Consider the following 17,880-nt stretch of genomic DNA (forward strand, 5'->3'; position numbering starts at 1 on the left):
GAACAATATAGTGAGGACCACATTTAAAATGTTCAATTAAGTATACCAGCTAGATTTGAAAGCATTAAGAAGAAGGTTAATGCCACCATAGCTCAGTGTTGGGGTTTCTGGCAGTTTAAGACTATTTGGATGGTCTCCCTGAGCTGTGTTTAACACTAGCTGCTAACAGCTTGAAGAAGCAGTACCCTTCACAAACTGCTATATGATTCTATGAGACATAATTACAGAATCACAGAATCATCAAGGTTGGAAGAGGCCTTAAAGATCATCTAGTCCAACCATCAACCCAACACCAGCATAGTCACCCCCAGACCATATCCCCAAATTCAAGACCTCAAGAATAAAACACAGTATGAATTGCAGCCCATATTGTTTTTCTGTAGACTCAACAGCCAAGCTACTTCACTGAAGCCACTGGATGAAAATATACTGTGGTTTTTTGTTTGGTTTTTTTCCCAAAGTCTGTAAAAGGAGCAGTGAAGGGATGCTTATTTTGAAAACAAAAGGTGAGATCCTTCCTGCTCTTTGATTAACTAATGGGCCTTGTGATTGGTTCAAGCTTCTTTTATTGTCCCTGATTATGAGAGATTTCCCAGTGTTCAATAAACGACTTGACTTCAAAGAGATTCCTACAGAGATGTATACACATCTGTTTTTACTTCAAATATTTAGAGACTGCTGCACATCTCAACTAGCACTGAATAATTTCAGTGAGGTGAGTGCCTTCTTAGTCATGATTTACAAGATGCACTTACAGTGCAACAAGTAAACACCTTTACAGCCTACTGCTGTAAATGTGGTGCAAGGAAAGATGACAGTCTGGACAAACAAGAGGGCTTTTCCAGTTTTGCTTTTGTTTTTGATTTCACACAGAGCAAGTTCATTTACCCTTGACAAATCAAGAAGAGGCCTGCTGGCATTCCAGTGACTGGAAACTAGGTCAGCATTGCACCACCCACAGGAAATGATGACAGATAACTAACTAGACTTCATTAAATAAATGGAAATAAGAGGAAAAGACTATTTAAGCAAAAAAAAAAAAAAAAAAACAGTGAGGAAGACTGGGTACATAGTAAGCACAGGACTAAGGTTAGAAGTCATTATGGAACAGTTTCCAATACTAAATGAACACAGCATCATATTCACAACAAACATGGACCTAGAGGACACAGCAAAGTATGATTTATGGAAATAAGCATGAAATGGAAACTGTTACTACTGGAGGTGTAAGCAAAACTCCTACTCTAATACACAAAACAGAAGAGGGACTAACTTCCATGCCAGAAACAGTCTACAACACTGCAGTTATAGCACAAAGGAGGTTTGAACAGTGTTCTGGTTCATAACTGGTATAGGTAGATTACAGAACACCAAGCATGCCACAGGCATGCTCAAGAATAAGAAAAAAATTATCCAGAGAACTACAGATTTGTTAACTAGTCTTATAAAATAAAACACTGATTATGTATATAATAATTTTTCTCACAAAATAATGAAAAAGCAGAACATAGTTGTTTTAATTTAAGAGTGCATTTAGGTATCTTTCTTAGACTACAGACCCACTTTGGATTAAATCTATTAATTGTTTCAATATTAATACAAAATAATTTGATGATCCTTTTTATAAAAAGGCCAGCAAGGTCCAAAGTGCAAGTATTGCAAGATACTTGCAGACAGGAAAGTATCTAGATTACTCTTAACATGGTTTCTCAAAAATTACACACCGTCTTCATAATTTTTGCACAAATCAGAAGATATTATTAGATATTAGCAGATAATAAGATCTATTCACATACCTATTACAAGTAGCAGAATTAGGCTTACTTTTTATGTGGGTGACAATGCTGTAAAAGACATAATCAGGAACTGATGTTCCCAACAACACTATGTAAGTGCTGATCTTGAATTTGAATTAGTATCGAGCTAATACCCCTGCAGGAAACACCATAATGCTGAAAGTATTTTCTATCCTGAGGTTGTGTAAATCTGGGAGAAAATAAAACCTGCTCCACATTTGCTGTAAACAAACTTCAGTGGAAAAAATACTTGGCCAAAGGTACACAGATGCTTATGATCATGCAAAAGCTGTTAGAAGTGTACTCCTCCTCTGTTTAACCTTGAAGTTTTTATCAGAACGCATTCCTGAGAAACTTGCTCCAAAATCCTAGTGCTGTGTTCTTACTGCAGGGTGAAACTCAAGCTTTTATTAGAGCTTCCTATGTTTTTACAGCACATATTAAAAACCACTGACTTCTCACACAAATTCCCAACATGAACTAATCTGCATTGGCTTCAGACTACCAGCTTCTGCTGTGCAGGGAAGAGACACAGGGGAGCTAACCCTGAGTTAACCCTTCCCCTGGAGCACAGAAGTACTCCACTAACCTTCCTCCTAATGGAAGGACAGTATTCTAAGACCTGACATTAAGGGAAAAGAATCTCATAATATCCCACTGGATAAATTTTTAAGATACTGGCTCAAGCCCCAACAAAGAAACTGAGGAAGAATTAAGCTGCAATGGAGCTACAACTCTGTAGCACTCCTACCTACAGAAGCAGTCTTACAATTGTATGTGCAACTGTGGTATTGATCTTTTATGGCAATTGTGAGGTGAGCATCTACTTAATGCAATTAGGAAGAAAAAATGTTATTTTCAGAAACTTTTAAGATAGAAAAATATTAGCTGAAATATATTACAATACTGTGACATGCTACTTTAAAATATACCCCAAATCCATTTTAATCTATCTGCTGGGTGTCTTTTACAAAATATTAAATAGGACTGGGGAGGTTAACCTTGTCTGACAGGCTTGCACAGTCTTAAGGTAACCACCTTTTTATCTTTTTGAGAACTAACCCTCAGAAGAGATGACAGTGATAAAAACTTGTTTGCCTCAGCTATTCTGCCACTCAGCTTGTCAAGTCAAAATCCTGGCTGAAAAGGACCTCTGGTGGCTGTGCAGTCCAATTTCTCGTTGAAGCTGGATTGTCAATAGCAATTTATTGTGGTTTTGCCCTGCTAAATCTCAAAAACATTCAATAGGACAGTTTCTACCATCCCTCTGTGCAGCACTATGCTGATTTCTTTCCTCCTCATTCCTGAACTTATAGTTCATGGCCACAGTTCCTTAATGTATCACTTGGCACTGCTGAAGAGAGTTGTGCTCTGTCATTTTTGTAACTATCCTCCAAGGAGCTGTAGGCTGCCCTGACATTGTCTCTTGCTTAGCTCTCAGGTCATGCACTCCAGGCCTTCACCATCCTGACACCATCAGTGGGAGCCTCTCCAGTGCTACCACAACTCTTCTGAGCTTGAAGAAAAGGGAGCCAGAACTGGACACCCTATTTCAGCTGTGGTTCCACCAGTGTCAGTTTGGGGGAATACTTAAATTGAAATGAGAACACACTGTTGGCTCATACTCAATTCACTGTGAAAAGCAGAGTCAGCTATCTGAATTGCATCATGCCTCCCTAATACTTGTGTACCTCACACACTCCCTTTTTGGTGATAACATCACATGGAACTGTTCAAGGCCAGGCTGGATGGGGCTTTGAGCAACATGGGCCAGTGGGAGATGTCCCTGCCCATGGCAGGGGGGGCTGGAATGAGATCACCTTAAAGATCCTTTCCAACCCAAACCATTCCATAACTCTACGATTTCTCACTGGAAGAAATGCTACCACATGCCAAAATGATTTTCTACATTTGTGTAATACAAATGCAAAGCAAGTCAAGCTATTAAGAATGTTTGTGTAGAACTTGAATGCACAAGCTAGAGAAATAACTACAAGGTTCTCCAGAGGAATCAAACTTCTTGGTGGCTGGACTTCAGAATGTAGCACAGGGACATGCATTTAGTGGCCAAACAGAATGAAAATTTTACCTCCAGTAGTAGAAATATGCTTTTTTTCCAATGGAAATGACAGCACAATACATGGCCTTACGTAGAGACTCATTACTTCTGTGAAGTACTACCATTCTTCACTAATCCAATGCTAACTATAATTAGACTGGCCTACATTTACACAAGATTTATATAAAAAGAAATGTGTTCTTTTAAATGATGAAGTGCATCCAAACTGCCAAAGTACACAAGAGCACAACTATATTTACTCTGCTCTTGGCATACAGTCCCAAAGCAAACAACAGTTTGCATTTGGTCTTTAAACTCTTGCACATAAAGTGTTAGTTAAACAAAAGATTACAAGCTGTAATACTCTAATGCCTAAATATCAACTATAGAATTAAAAGCCCTTTAATTATAACCAGTAAAAAGAAAAAATAAATACATCTAGAAGAGCTTTTGAAAAGTTAATCAAAAACTCAAACATCTCAAATTACTCCCCAAGCCTGAGGTACTTATGCACAGATAGCCCTAATGCTTAAAATAAAGGAATAGTAAAAATCTTTAAGACTGTAAGCAAAATTCCTTTTCTTTAATATCTAACATAATTTTTTAACAGGAGTCCTATCTAACTGAAACACCAAAGAAAAGAATACACTAAGCAGAAACAGAAGTTGATTCCTTTCTGCCATTCAAAGGATGAAATAACACTTGTAGCTCAACTATCCCTGCAGCTAGGAAAGTATTTTTCACCAACCTTGAGAGCAGCTGTCATCCTCTTCATCCAGTGTAAGATCAATGACACCTCCTGATTCACTTCCTGTGAACTTCCCGCTCTGAAAGACAAAACTCCTTTGTTTTGCAAAAGCAGATCCAGGGAACACAGGTGGAAAAGGGACACATTGAACATTCAGGAGAGGTATCAGAATTGATACTTATTAGAAAGGAACTGCTGAAATTATCAAGAGAAGGTAATTTCAGACAAATATCCCAGGACTTGAAAAATGGGCCATAACCAAATGACTGTATTGCAGAAACAAGTATTAAAGTATTTTCAGCTTTGTAAGGAGTAAAAACCCCTGATGAATAGTAGCACATTGCTGTTTTACAGGTAAATGCATAACAATTTGCTGGTATAAAGTATATTTCAACTATGACTCCTAACATTTTAATCTGGTTGTAACCTGTCCTTTCCTCTGCATAACTTTCTGACAGAGCAGTCATCAGGACAATGCATTACTTATCTTGAGACAGCTTTGCCGCTGTACTTACGAAGACACTGACTTCATATTAAGAAAAAGGGAAAACGACACTAGAACTTGTATGCTTACAAAACACATCAAAAACCATCAGAAAACTCCAATTGTATTCAGTAATTTCATTACTGTATTCTCACCCATTATGAAAAATTTTAGCATTTATTATTCTACACACAAATCTATTTTTAATCTTCCCTTTAGAGAGCATAAAGGGATCTTTTAAGCTATTGCCCAGGTTATATGTTTTAACAAAAAACCCTAGAAGACCACCAAACAAGATTTATCTTGTAGATCAACTGCTGTCCCATGGCTGGTCAGACTGTAGAGATTCCTAACATTTTCCCTCAGGTGATGAGAAAAATATGGGGGAGGTCTTACATATTTCTGTGATTTTAAAGACACTTTCTAGAAAACAATCATGATTATATGAATTTCTACTTCCTTAAACTTGCTACAAAAAGTAGTTGAGGTTTCTTCTTTTTATTGTTGTTCTGTGGAGAGATTATCACTTATTCTTGGACTGAACTGCTACACATTTATGGATTAGAGTAAACAAGTTTCCTTAGGACAGACAAGGAGTTGCAAAAGCACCATAATTATCAAATATCTCTGAGCAATTAACATGGGAAAAAATATAAGGTATCAGACCCACATGGTCTGTACAAATGCTGACATGATACACCCTAGGAATATTAGATTTTTCTGTGCAGTCAGATGGTGACAGATGCACAAAGCCTAAGCATTATCTGCTCTATGACCTTTCGTTCGGAAAAAACTAGGCATTTAAGGAAGTCCTAAAGGCAATCCTCACACAGGCAAGGCTCTGAGGAGAGGCAAAAAGAGGCATCTTATGATTACTAAATGCAAGGAGAAGCTGCTTGAATTATCAGTCAGTGAATTTGGAGTGCCTGACATTTCTCTTTATTATCCATTATTACAACCTGATTTCTTTTTGTCTTAAGTACTGATGCTGCCACTGATGAAATTCTGCTAATAAAATACAATACCAAATTTAAGTACAAAATATCTAACTACTTATATTCACAGGTGATATAAGAGATCTCTACAGGGATTCATCTTTCCAATACACAGAGAAACATATTTCAGTTATTAACCACAGAATTCTTCTGTTGAGTGGTTGCTATTTAAAATACTTTCTAGCTTCAGGTTTCTTAGTATGATGAGCTGATTTAACTTGAAGCTTAAGAAAAAGGCACATTAAAATAATCAATGATAAATTGACTAGCATAAAGTCAAGAGGAATTTCATTCCAACTGGATGATCTTCCCAGCCACCAATGTGTATTTTGAACCATGGTTCTCTCTGCCAGGAGAAAGCAGATTGATAAATGGAGAGGGAGATTTAAAAGGAACTACAGAAAGAAGAAAACTGAATATCAAGCTATTAATTTCTTCCCACTAAAAAATACATTAGTCTGAAGTAATTTCCTTTCAATTCTTCCTGTGCAAGGAAATCAAAATCCTTAGAAAAATACTCTGTATGACAGCTAACTGTTTTGAAGCCCTACTTGACTGTGCCAGTGAGAAAGTTCTTTGAATTTCCAAGTCAGCAAGTGTCACAGCACACATTTCTTTATTTTGATATGTCTGGAAGGCGAAAATCCTGAATAAGCCTTAGTTAAAAAGACTTATTAAATCAACTCAGCCAACAAGGTCTCATATGTGCAATTCTCAGGAAGAAAGACCTTCTCTTGGCCAGCCCCACTATTCAAGGTTTTTATTAAATGACCCTGGACAGCAATCTCCTCAACAGGAGCTATGCAGAAGCAGTCAGGCTCTTTCTGCAGCCCATCCCAGAAGCTGCAGATCTGCAGGGCAGCCTTTGAGCAGAGCTCTGTGGAACACCCCCAGTCCTGGTTCTGAGACACACATTTCAGCTACCCCCAGCAGATGCTGTACTCGATACACAGCACACCATGACGTCCCCAGCCAGATTCCCCTACTTCACCAACCATGCATTTCCCTCAAATGAAATTTAGGGAAAATCTTAAGGAAACTTGAAAAGCCAAAAAGGCTGAACATTGTTTCCTACCTAGAGGAGCAAGGTGTAGGCAGGGAATCCCCAAACAAAACAGACTGCTCATTATGCCTGCCATAAAGGTCACCATTTTGACTATTTGCACCATCCACCAACACTCATAAGGAGTAGAAGGAGCATCCATTTCTATAACCCATCATGCTGACAGTTTTCAGATACTTGAAGATATCTCAAATTCAAGATTTCATTTGAGAATGAAAAGGAAATCCAGGAAGAAATGGCAATCTGGTGTTAGAGGACTGGTCCACACTACTTCCCCATGGTGAAATTAAGCATCTCCATGATCTCAGAGAGCAACTTTCTCACCTTATCCAGATGTTTCTGGAGTACTGACACCACCAGAATGGTTAAGAGCTACAAATTTAACCCACAGGGCATCCTCTCTGTGAAATGCAAGTAATAGTTTTCAGAAAACCCTGTGCCCAACCAAACAAGAAAATAAAACCACCCTTTTTTAGTATCGTGACTATTTCACCCAGAAATTCTCTCAGGGAAGTTTTTTATAGTACAAGGACTTGTGGCAACTCCAGTTTACAACAGAACTATGTCTGAGGAAAAACTACAGAGAAACAACTGCTCTTTTCTTCCATAAAAAGGAGGGAATGGGATTCTTTGGACAAGATTGCCATGTTAGACATAAGAAATGGAGATTCAGATGTGCTGCTCTGAGCAAAATTAGAAGACAACTTCAGAATGCTTGCAGCCCTGATGAAGTCAGTCAAGAGGAAGCCTGGCACTGGACTTCCAGTCATATATTAACAACACTTCCATACATGTCAAAAACTGAAACAAGAGAACAAATCTTTCAGTTCCTAATATTAGATTTCAGCAAGCATTTGGGTAGAAACTGGTAAAGCAGAAAAGTCTAGTCAAAGCATTGTGGTCTGCTATCACTTTTTAGCTATCTCCAAACACAGGAAGCCAACAACATGAAACTGCTTCAGCTGATCTCAGCAGAAGAACAGATGATGCCATCTTAACACCTATCAGTGCAGCCACATCAGTGAAATAATGAAAACCATTAACGAGAACCTCAAACATTTGCCTGATTGTTTGGTTTACATACTGCCTAGCAAGTCTTAGTAACAAAGGATTCACACACCTTAGAATACAAATAAACTGAAACAGAAACAAAACAACCACAGCATCATAAATTGATCTGTATATATTTAAAATGTCACAGTTACAAATAAACACAAAACCAAACAAACCCAACAAAAGTGAACAAAATCACAACCCCACAGCCAACCATTCTGTCAATCCTTTGTCAGAACCAGTGCACCTGTCTCCAGACCAAATAGAAGCTGCACTTAAAACTGATTGTTTAACAAAGCATCTGGGAAATTTCTAGTAATCTAGCAAAAAAAGTTTACATTGAGATTTAAAAGAACTATAAACTACCAAATCCCCTTTTCCATACTTTTACAGCTCATGTATCCTAATGTATGTGCCTTTAAATTCCAAGTAAGTAGAAATCCTCCAAAATACTGTCATTTACATTGCCATTTTGGACCTGTGTTATCTCAGCAGGTGAACAAAGCTTGTATAGCCTGGAAGTAGCAACATCGTGGACTGAACCATCCAGTTAATCACAACTGTATCTGAGCTGCCTTAGTTTAAATATCCCTCCTTTCATATGGCTGTCAGCAGTGTAACAGTCTTAACATACAACAGTGGAATGAGAAAAGTGAATTAAAAATGGAATTAAAAATTCAGCCTAATAAATCCCACTCTGAAATGCCAGAGTTTTAAATACGTATGTAAAAAAAAAAATTTAGGAAGAAAGTAAAAAAAATACAAGACTTCATCTTTTCTTGACTTCCCAGTTTTAAAATGGCCACATGTTTAGTCTTCAGCCGGTAGGTGCACTTCAAATTGCAATTAAAATGTTTTGCATAAGAGCAATGTGTCCTGTAACTGAACATTTCATACTGAAATGGAACGTAGCTCCAGCCCAAGACAACACATGTAACAACTTGGAGATGAAAGGCAAAACACAAGGTGAAGTGGAGGGGGGGAGAAGACTGCAAGGTACAACTAAGAGCAGAAACGAAGGTGAAAAAAAAGAAGCAGGAGGAAGAAGAAAGGTAGTAGGGGAAAAGAAAATAACAAGCCATGTAGCAACTGAGCCTGCACCACCACAAACACGGAAGGATGGGGCAAGCGTACTGCAAAGTTTCTTCAATATTCCCAGTGTTGTGTAATTTCCCTGAAACAGCCCACAGAGGAGAAGGCCCTTTGCATTTACAACCTTGATCTGTTTGGAAAAATGTGTTCTTTAAAGAAAACCTTGTCAAATTGCAGGCCCTCTGCCCCAGCTGCTTTAGTCTGCAAAGTCATGTCCACACCTATTGCAATTACCCACATGAAATGATCTATTTGTGTGTCAGATGCCCCAGGCAAGCATCAACTTGGAATGTGTGAAGGAAAAGTATTTTGATGGCAAGCACAGAACTTGTGAAAGCAGCAACTGAAAGACCTTAGAAAAAAGGGTAAAACTGAAAGTGTAAACATTCTTCTCTTTTAAGTATCTGAGTGAAACCTGTCAAGTCCTGAAATAAGACATTATAACCTCTTCTAAATTTCTCTTTATCAGTTACATGGAAACTGCTTTATAGCGCATATGGAAGTGAAAACAATGAAAAGTATGCATTAAATGAATGCAACTACTCAAATTTGTGCCTTTCCTACTTCATATTAGAAATTGGTACTTCTAAGTGTTCTACTAACTGTAAAACTTTTGCTTAAAACTAACATTTTCAGATTTTCTTGACCATGAAAACTACTAGAAACAAAACTTTAATTTATTTGATTACACAAAATCTCTATTCATTTTTAGTAATTACACTCCAATTCAGGGTTTTCTAAAGAGAATCAGTAAAAATTACCTATGCTCACAATTTCATGCATTTTCTACTATGTATGCATAGACAACATAATTGCTTTCTTCCAATCCCAGCCACTAAAGTCTTTTTAAGAATAGAAGAAAGTACTGAGAAAGTAATGGACTGACAAGTAAGATATACTTGTGGGGATAATTGCCAGGAAAAAGCAGCAATGATACCGTTTCCTTGAGAAAGAAAGTAATTATACATTGCCTTTCTAAAACCAGTGGATATCATATGGATATTAAAGAAATTTAAACAGTAAGTAAAACAGAAGAGAGGTTCTAAGCAGTAATAAAAATCATGGAACTTGTCAAAAATGGATAAATACAGGGTCACCTGAACTCAATGTTACAATTAAGATTTGCAATAAAACCAATGCAGATGTTTTATAATTAGGAACTTTTTTCCTGCTATTGGAAGACTGTCATAATATCCCATATGTCATCAACTGCAATATCAAATAATTAATCCACACACTAGAAAACAATATATTAATAAAGGGAAATCAGAGAGGCATCAGCCTTGCAATAAATGAAGGGCTGTCTCTGGCATTCAAGTGATTCTTGAAGCAGTTCCCTCACCTGCCTCTAGAAAAGCAGGGACATTCAGCCTAGTACCATTATATGTGTTTTTCTACTTGCAGAGAGCATTCTACAGTGTCATAAAATACAATGGAGTAGGAGAAAGAATATTACCTTAGCTTTGCTATCCAGCAACTTTTTCAAATCATTACTGCTGCAAATTAGGTTGATTTATTTGCAATTTTGAAAAGAAAGAGAAAACTTTTTTACAGACACCCATCCCCATGATTTTTTTTTTATTCTGATACTACAAGGAAAACACAGGTAAGGAAGGAGACAATTTAAGGACCAAAGCACATATTGGTAGACATGATATTGAAAAAAGAAGTTATCTCCCACCATAACTGCAACTGTGAAATTTACCACAGAAAAAGTTACAACACCACAGCACATATGGGCCAATGGCAAACTACTGTAGAAAACCTCTAAAGCTCAAATGGAACAGCTCAACAACATGCACATGTATTGTACCAAATGAAAAACCAAACGCTACAACTTGGAATTTTGAAGAAAGTTCTGAATATGCACTTCTCTATTCACATATGATATACATGATTTTAAAAGTTTTGGTATTATATAACGCCACAGTTCAGTTCATCACAAAGAGATAAACAAGGTTATTGATTGTAATGCCACCTGCTTTTCATAAAGGAACATTTCAGTATGTAAGAGTGAAAAATTAACGGGAAAAAATGCAAAAACAAAAAAATACATTGCAAAGTAAAAAAAAACAGTTTCAGGGTAGTAAAGATCGAAATTCTGAAGAGTATGCGTGGCACACTGACACAGTGCAGACAATTTTATTAATAGTTTCTACTGTAACAAACTAGAAAAAAATCTGGAGGTTGCAAACCAGACAATTAATGAAGCATCACACCACCACAATAATACATGACGCACCAAGGCGTTATATAATAGCAAAATCAATCTTAAATTATGGGGAGTGATGTTAAAATATGTCTTGGGAATGGAATGCATGTAGAGAGGGTGGCAATACTGTGTTTGTATGCATAATTATAAGGTTAATATATCGTTTTGAGTCATCTGCATACAAAATTAGAGACTTCAAGCACAGTTTAAGCAGTTGTGAAAATTATTTTTTCATACATTTTTGAGCATATTTCAGCCACAGACTGTTTCAGTGTCAAATTTATCACTCCTCAACCGTTATTTTTTCCAATGCAGTAACTCCCACAAAATTGAAGTAATTATTCCAGCCTTTCAAAGATGTCGTGATAATCTACTCAACCAGGTACCAAACATATTTGTCATCTCTTACCAAGATAAAAGGAGAATGATAATGTAATAAAGGAAGCAGTTTACCAAGATCAAAGTTTACACAAACAAAATTTCATAGTGCTGCAATACATGTTTTGATAGTGTGGTTGCATATTTGTGTAATACTCAAAAATACTTTTAACAGACACTTTATGTGTTGCATTCACACGATTGCTCCATTCCCCTTACCCTTAACTGGTACTGTGCTAACTTCCTACCAAACAAGAACAATACAAGCATGGAAAAAATGAATAACCAGTTATATTAACCCCTATGTATATATACCCTCTCATTTCTTTGGTGCAAAGAGCAGATATTGGCCATCTTATTGAACAGTGAATATATTTATAATTCTTTTCAGATTAGTTTTCTGCAGCTTTTAAAAGCTATTATCCATGCCTGGAGTAATGGCATAATCAGTGAGATTGTTTTAATATCTCTCCCAAATTTTCTGGCCTCAAATAACAAATCTGAGCCTACAATACACAAGTATTTTTACTCATTAAAAACTGCTCTCAGTAGTTAGGGGTAGTTTAAGTAACACAGTCACAGGGAAAGACAATCAACTTTAAAAGTCACATGAGAATGGATTCACTTTAACTGTGCCCCTTAAAACAGCCATCCAATTCAGCTACGTGATGTCCTGCTAACAACTTTGTAATTTAGTTTTCTAATTAGTCTCAGGCAAAGGTTCCACCTCACAGATAAGAGCTAGTGGCATTTTAAACAGCCCGAACATAACCCCATGGTCAGAGACAAAAGTCAAGCAGCCCATTTGACATATATAACTGTATATGTTTATTTTGAGTGATAAAACCATGAAATGCAAGGAAACATATTCATCAATAACGCTTCAACAACATAGAATTAATAGCTGCTCATAAACTGTACGCTGACATATCCACTTTGTTCACATTATTTCCTAAGAGACACTCACAAAGTTTGTTACACATTGCAGAGTAATGTGATAGGAGTTATAAATATACTTTATTAATGTTTTATGGATGAATTTCCAATAGTCAGCAAGATAGCTTAAATTAAACTGTAGCTCAACCAAAGAAATCAAGGTGTGTCAGAAACAATGGGAAATGGGTAGGACTGGTGGACTTTTATTTAATAAACTAATAGTAGCTGTAAAGTGAAACGCACAGATGAAATTTAGACTAAAAAACAGGTTTACTCCTTAAGAAAATAAATTGCACATGAAGTAGGAACAGGAAAAAAAGACTCTTTACCTGACCTGGTGTTTTAATAAATGTAATTCAAACAATTCTTGAAGATTGACTTATGCCAGACATTTTCAACGCTGTTAAGATTTGTTCACTGTTACTTCATGTTACAGTGTAATAAAACTGCTTTCATAGATTCTCTCAGTATACCATAGCTATATTTATATATTATATATAATATATATAAATCCTGTATCTATAACCGGGATTTGTACTAAAATACTTTTAAACCATTCTAAAGATTTGCTATATAATTAAAAATGCCTCTGTCTCTATAACAATAACATTTGTCCCAGTGCAGTAAAAATGCTTGTAATGTCTTCAGAAATGCCACTCAAGGACCCGAGGCACTGGAATGGCCATGGATAAAATGACTGGGACCAAATAACAACCCTTAAATTTCTGTGTACACAGGAAAAAGCTGAAGATGAAAGACTAATACAAGTAGTAAGGTGTCCCCTTCCACATCCCTGCGGCCACTCCTTTTGGAGCAAGAAGCAGAGAGAAAGGCTGAAAAGAAGAAAACAGTCACACAGCAAAATCATATATCCAAGCTGTATATGGAAAACTTTAGCAACTACTGAGAAGCTGTTCAGTTCAGGATAACCAGAGGTACTAGACTAAAACCACAACAAACCCAAGAACAAATTCCATTTCAAAGCATCCTTCCAATGCCTTCAGGTATTCAACACTGCACAGTGGAGCACTTCACATGGTACAGAGAAGGTGCATATAAGCAAAGAAAATTTAACATACTTTAAGATACCATGCCAACTTCATATAAACAAGAAGTAATTTGAGTACCCCTTAAAGTAACAGCTGAGATTTCCAAACTTAACAGGAAAGCACAAGGAAAACAAGTCCTGTATTCACAACACTAGTACCAAAGCGGAATTATGACAATGAGATGCAAAACTAAATTTATGGAAGCATTATATAAGGAACCAGTTATTCTTCATTGTTTTCAGGGTCATCTCCATCAAAGAAAATGGAATTTAATCAATAACGTAGCAGTCACAATTAATTTAGTTAACTTAGACTAAGCGCTAGGGGTTTGTTGTTTGGGTTTTTGGTGTTTTTTTAATTTGTTGGGATTTTTTTGGTTGGGGGTTTTTGGTTGGTTTTGCTTTTTAGGGATTTTTTTTTGCAACTGAAATGAAACTATCTTATTTTAGGAGAAAATCTAACTAGAAAACTCAAGAAACATAGAAGACAAACTTCTTTCAAAGAATATTTCTTATATTTGGATTTTTAAAATTAATTTTAAATGATGATTGGTGATTTTGCATTAAATTTGCAGCCAAAGTATAAATCTAAATTTAGACAACAAACTATATTTAACCTGTTGGTTCACCAAACAGGTTCACTTATAGCAGACAAATAATGGAAAAAGACCCAAAACTTGTTACCATGCTATTCTGAGGTTCTCTGCTGATACTGCAACTGAGGAGTACAATAATGTCCATTTTGATATAATTTATTATGTTCACACAGCATAACCTGTACTGCCATGAACAGCACTGACTTGAAACTTGACTCCCTGCTCCCTGTATCACTGTACTCACAGACAAAATTTACTTCACAAAAGCTGTAGAAGATGCATTTGGTTCATTTTTCCTAGAAATAAAATACATGTAAGAAAGATTTATTTAACACTTTAGGTGGGAGAGGAAAGAGGAGAAAGATTTTTTCAGTTCTGGAAAGTTAGAAAGATGTTCTACTAATTAGAAATCAAAGTTTACCAGAAAGCTTAGTAAATAATGATGCCAGGTCTTGTGAAGCAATAATACTTCCAGCCCAAATGAGGAATACTTTCTTATTAAAAACAAAAAATAAAAAAAAATCTCCCGTACAAAAACCCAGAAGGTAGTAAGAGGACACTGTATCATTGGTGCCAACAGAACTAGAACTTAACAAATGAGAATCCAAAAATACCCAATTATAAGCCAACAGAACGGAAGTCAAGTTAGAAGCCAAATGATAATCAAAAAGAATGAGAGACATGCCAATACTGGCCTAGAGATCCCTTTTTCTATTTTAGTCACCAACTAGATTTGTGTTGGAGAATGAAGCCATCAGCAATTTGCTGTTGCACTAAGTCATCCAGATGCAGTAAGAACCAGAGCAGGGTATGTGGTCAGTATGACCAGAGTATGCAGCAAGAGGGAACACAGAATCATGTGGCAACACACTTTTCTTGTTCCTGGAGGATAAATGTTCAGTGCCAATATACTGGAAGAAGCAACTACCTGAGACAAAGATGGTAACATTTTTCTGGGAGAGGACAGTAATACACACCCATCCTGGTGGAAGTTTAGATTCAATTTAGAGATTAATTTTGCCAGTTTTGCCGAGTTATTAATTCCATGAATCTCTAAAATTTCAAAATCTGTGTTACCCTAAAATATCCTAGAAGAAGTTACTGCACAGTTCTCCTATATTTTGAGAACTGTTTGCCCTTTGTTTTTTCACTTTTTCTTCTTGCCATTAGAAAGGATCAGTTTCTCGACCATCTCTAATTGATTTACTTTAGGCTCGACAAAATGACCCATGCTTTCTTTCCTCTAGTCATTTATGTCATGAATTAACACTCCTACTAAGGAAGCAGGACTGTGTAGAAGTAATTTCTATATTAACAATTACATCTGATCAACTATCTCAACCATAGATGAGTTTAAGATCACTAAAGAACTTTTAAAACCTTTTAACTGTTATCACTATCCATTAGAAAATGGAGCACTGTGTTTACAATTTGGAAAATTGATGCAGTAAGTATGAATAATGGAAAGAAGGTCACAAAAGTAAATATTATCAGCCAAGATAAAAACTCCAACATTCAGGCATCAAGTCCTCTGTACAGACTATAGCAGTGTCTATATTGACTATACACTATAACAGAGTGATAAATCTCATTCAAAATTTGAACGCCTATTCCAGCAAGGAAGTTCTCCACAGAATTAAGAGTATACCATGGTCAATTTGTCCTTTCAGCTGTGACTTTTCCCTATTTTGTCCATAGTTGAGCAACATCAACACTTCAAGTGAAGTCCTTAGTATGATAAACCGTGTGAAGTGCATCTGTGTACACTCATTTGAAAAGGACAAAACAATTTTTATTTCATTGTCAATATATGGAAAACAGTTTTAAATGCTACACTATTTCTTCTTCCAAAGTGGACCAACCTTAATCTAATTCTATAACCAGTTTTCTATTTTTATTTACTGGAAGATCTCTTGTCAGAATCTATGATGAAAAATTATTCACATCCACTATGCTGAGAATTTCTAACCTGTGAAAATCTACAGAAAAGATAATGACAGGACCAGTTTACTGACCTGAAGACATTAAAACCAAAAATATTTGGACAGGGTTCAGTGAGGAAGAACAAGATGTCCTTCCTGTGAGTTATATATACTGGCAAAGACTAGAGTGCAAAGATGATGTGACATGTAACAAAGGGGGTTGGTGAGAGGAAATACAAAAAATAAAAAAACTCTCTCACAAGTTAGGCACAGAGACAACACAAACAATAATTACCTGGCATTTAAGCAAGAAATTGTTTTCAGCTCTTTTGAGAATGTTTTCCCCATTTCATGCACAACCAAAGAGATCCCAATTTTAATACTACACATATCAATAATGCCCTTGGAGAACAGAATGACTGAAATCTTAAGCCAAAAATATTAAATAGGAAAGACCTGCAATGCAAATCTGCAGCTCACAGAGAAAATCAATTTAGAAGAAGGTTTCAAAAAAAAAAAAAGGAAACAAAGGCACAGTCCTCTGGTAGGTCTGATAAGAATTTGAACAGAGGGTGACAGTGGTTAAGCAATTCCAGGTGTTTTCATGCGTATGCATATATTTGTAGTGCATCTGTGTCTATTTCATTCAGCTTCTACTTTCTTGGTGCTCTTCAGTAATCAAGTATTTGATTTGTAAGATGCTACATTAGTGCCAGTAGTCACAAAATAGTACGATAAATAACACTCTTCACAAAATATAAAAGCCACACTCTTAGTGAAGAAAGCATATCTTCAGCTAAGTGGAAATCAATATCTCCCTTTAATGTTTTTTAAATAACTCTGCTCAGCCACTTGGAAGAGTCCCAGCTGCCACAAAAAGTCATACAAACTCCAAGCCCTCCACAGTTTAAATTTTTGCTCCATAGCTGACATCTTGAGTGCGAACAGGATACCTCTTGCTGAATTAGACTATAAGGATTTTCCTTCATAGACCAAATAAAAAACCAAATCTGATAATTTTTCCATTTTAGCAATTCATCTGGAATCAGTTCTATTACAGAAGCATCAAGTCATAGGTTCTTGTTTTATCACACGCTTCATAAAGACAGGTTTGCTACAACAGCCTTGAAGGGGACCAGCAGTTAGGTTTCCACTGGTCACGCCCTTGGGGAGAAACACCTTGGATGAACTGCGGTTCAACAGGACTGGGCTTTTGTAATTCAGAGCTGGGCGTCCCTCAGGGACTAAAGCCACAGAGCTAGTGCCAGGTGGCACCACAGATTTTGTAGGGAATGAAATTTTGTTTTGTTCTAGAACAGTATGTTTTACAGAGGAGGTGGATGCACCAGATACTGATTCTTTTCTCGCTTCATTTGGGATCTTGCTATATCGATAACTGGGGGCATTGTTTTCCATTATATCTGACCAGGCCCTGTAGCGAACCTCTGCAGATCCCCAGTAGTGCCTAATAGCAGACTCAGAGCGATGGCCTGTCACT

General features: G+C 36.6%; 1 protein-coding gene across 6 annotated transcripts in view; it reads right to left on the reverse strand.

Annotated features, from left to right (window-relative positions):
- ATF7IP (activating transcription factor 7 interacting protein) overlaps positions 1-17,880 on the reverse strand; it is an 82,745-nt gene that overhangs the window by 11,266 nt on the left and 53,599 nt on the right. For all 6 annotated transcript variants that reach the window (XM_066551110.1, XM_066551105.1, XM_066551108.1 and 3 more), the window contains one exon: positions 4,604-4,682. In XM_066551110.1, the coding sequence (XP_066407207.1) occupies positions 4,604-4,682 (79 nt within the window). The remainder of the gene's footprint in view (positions 1-4,603; positions 4,683-17,880) is intronic.

This window comes from Molothrus aeneus, chromosome 5 (genome assembly GCF_037042795.1).
Source record: "Molothrus aeneus isolate 106 chromosome 5, BPBGC_Maene_1.0, whole genome shotgun sequence".
NCBI classification, from domain to species: Eukaryota; Metazoa; Chordata; class Aves; order Passeriformes; family Icteridae; genus Molothrus; species Molothrus aeneus.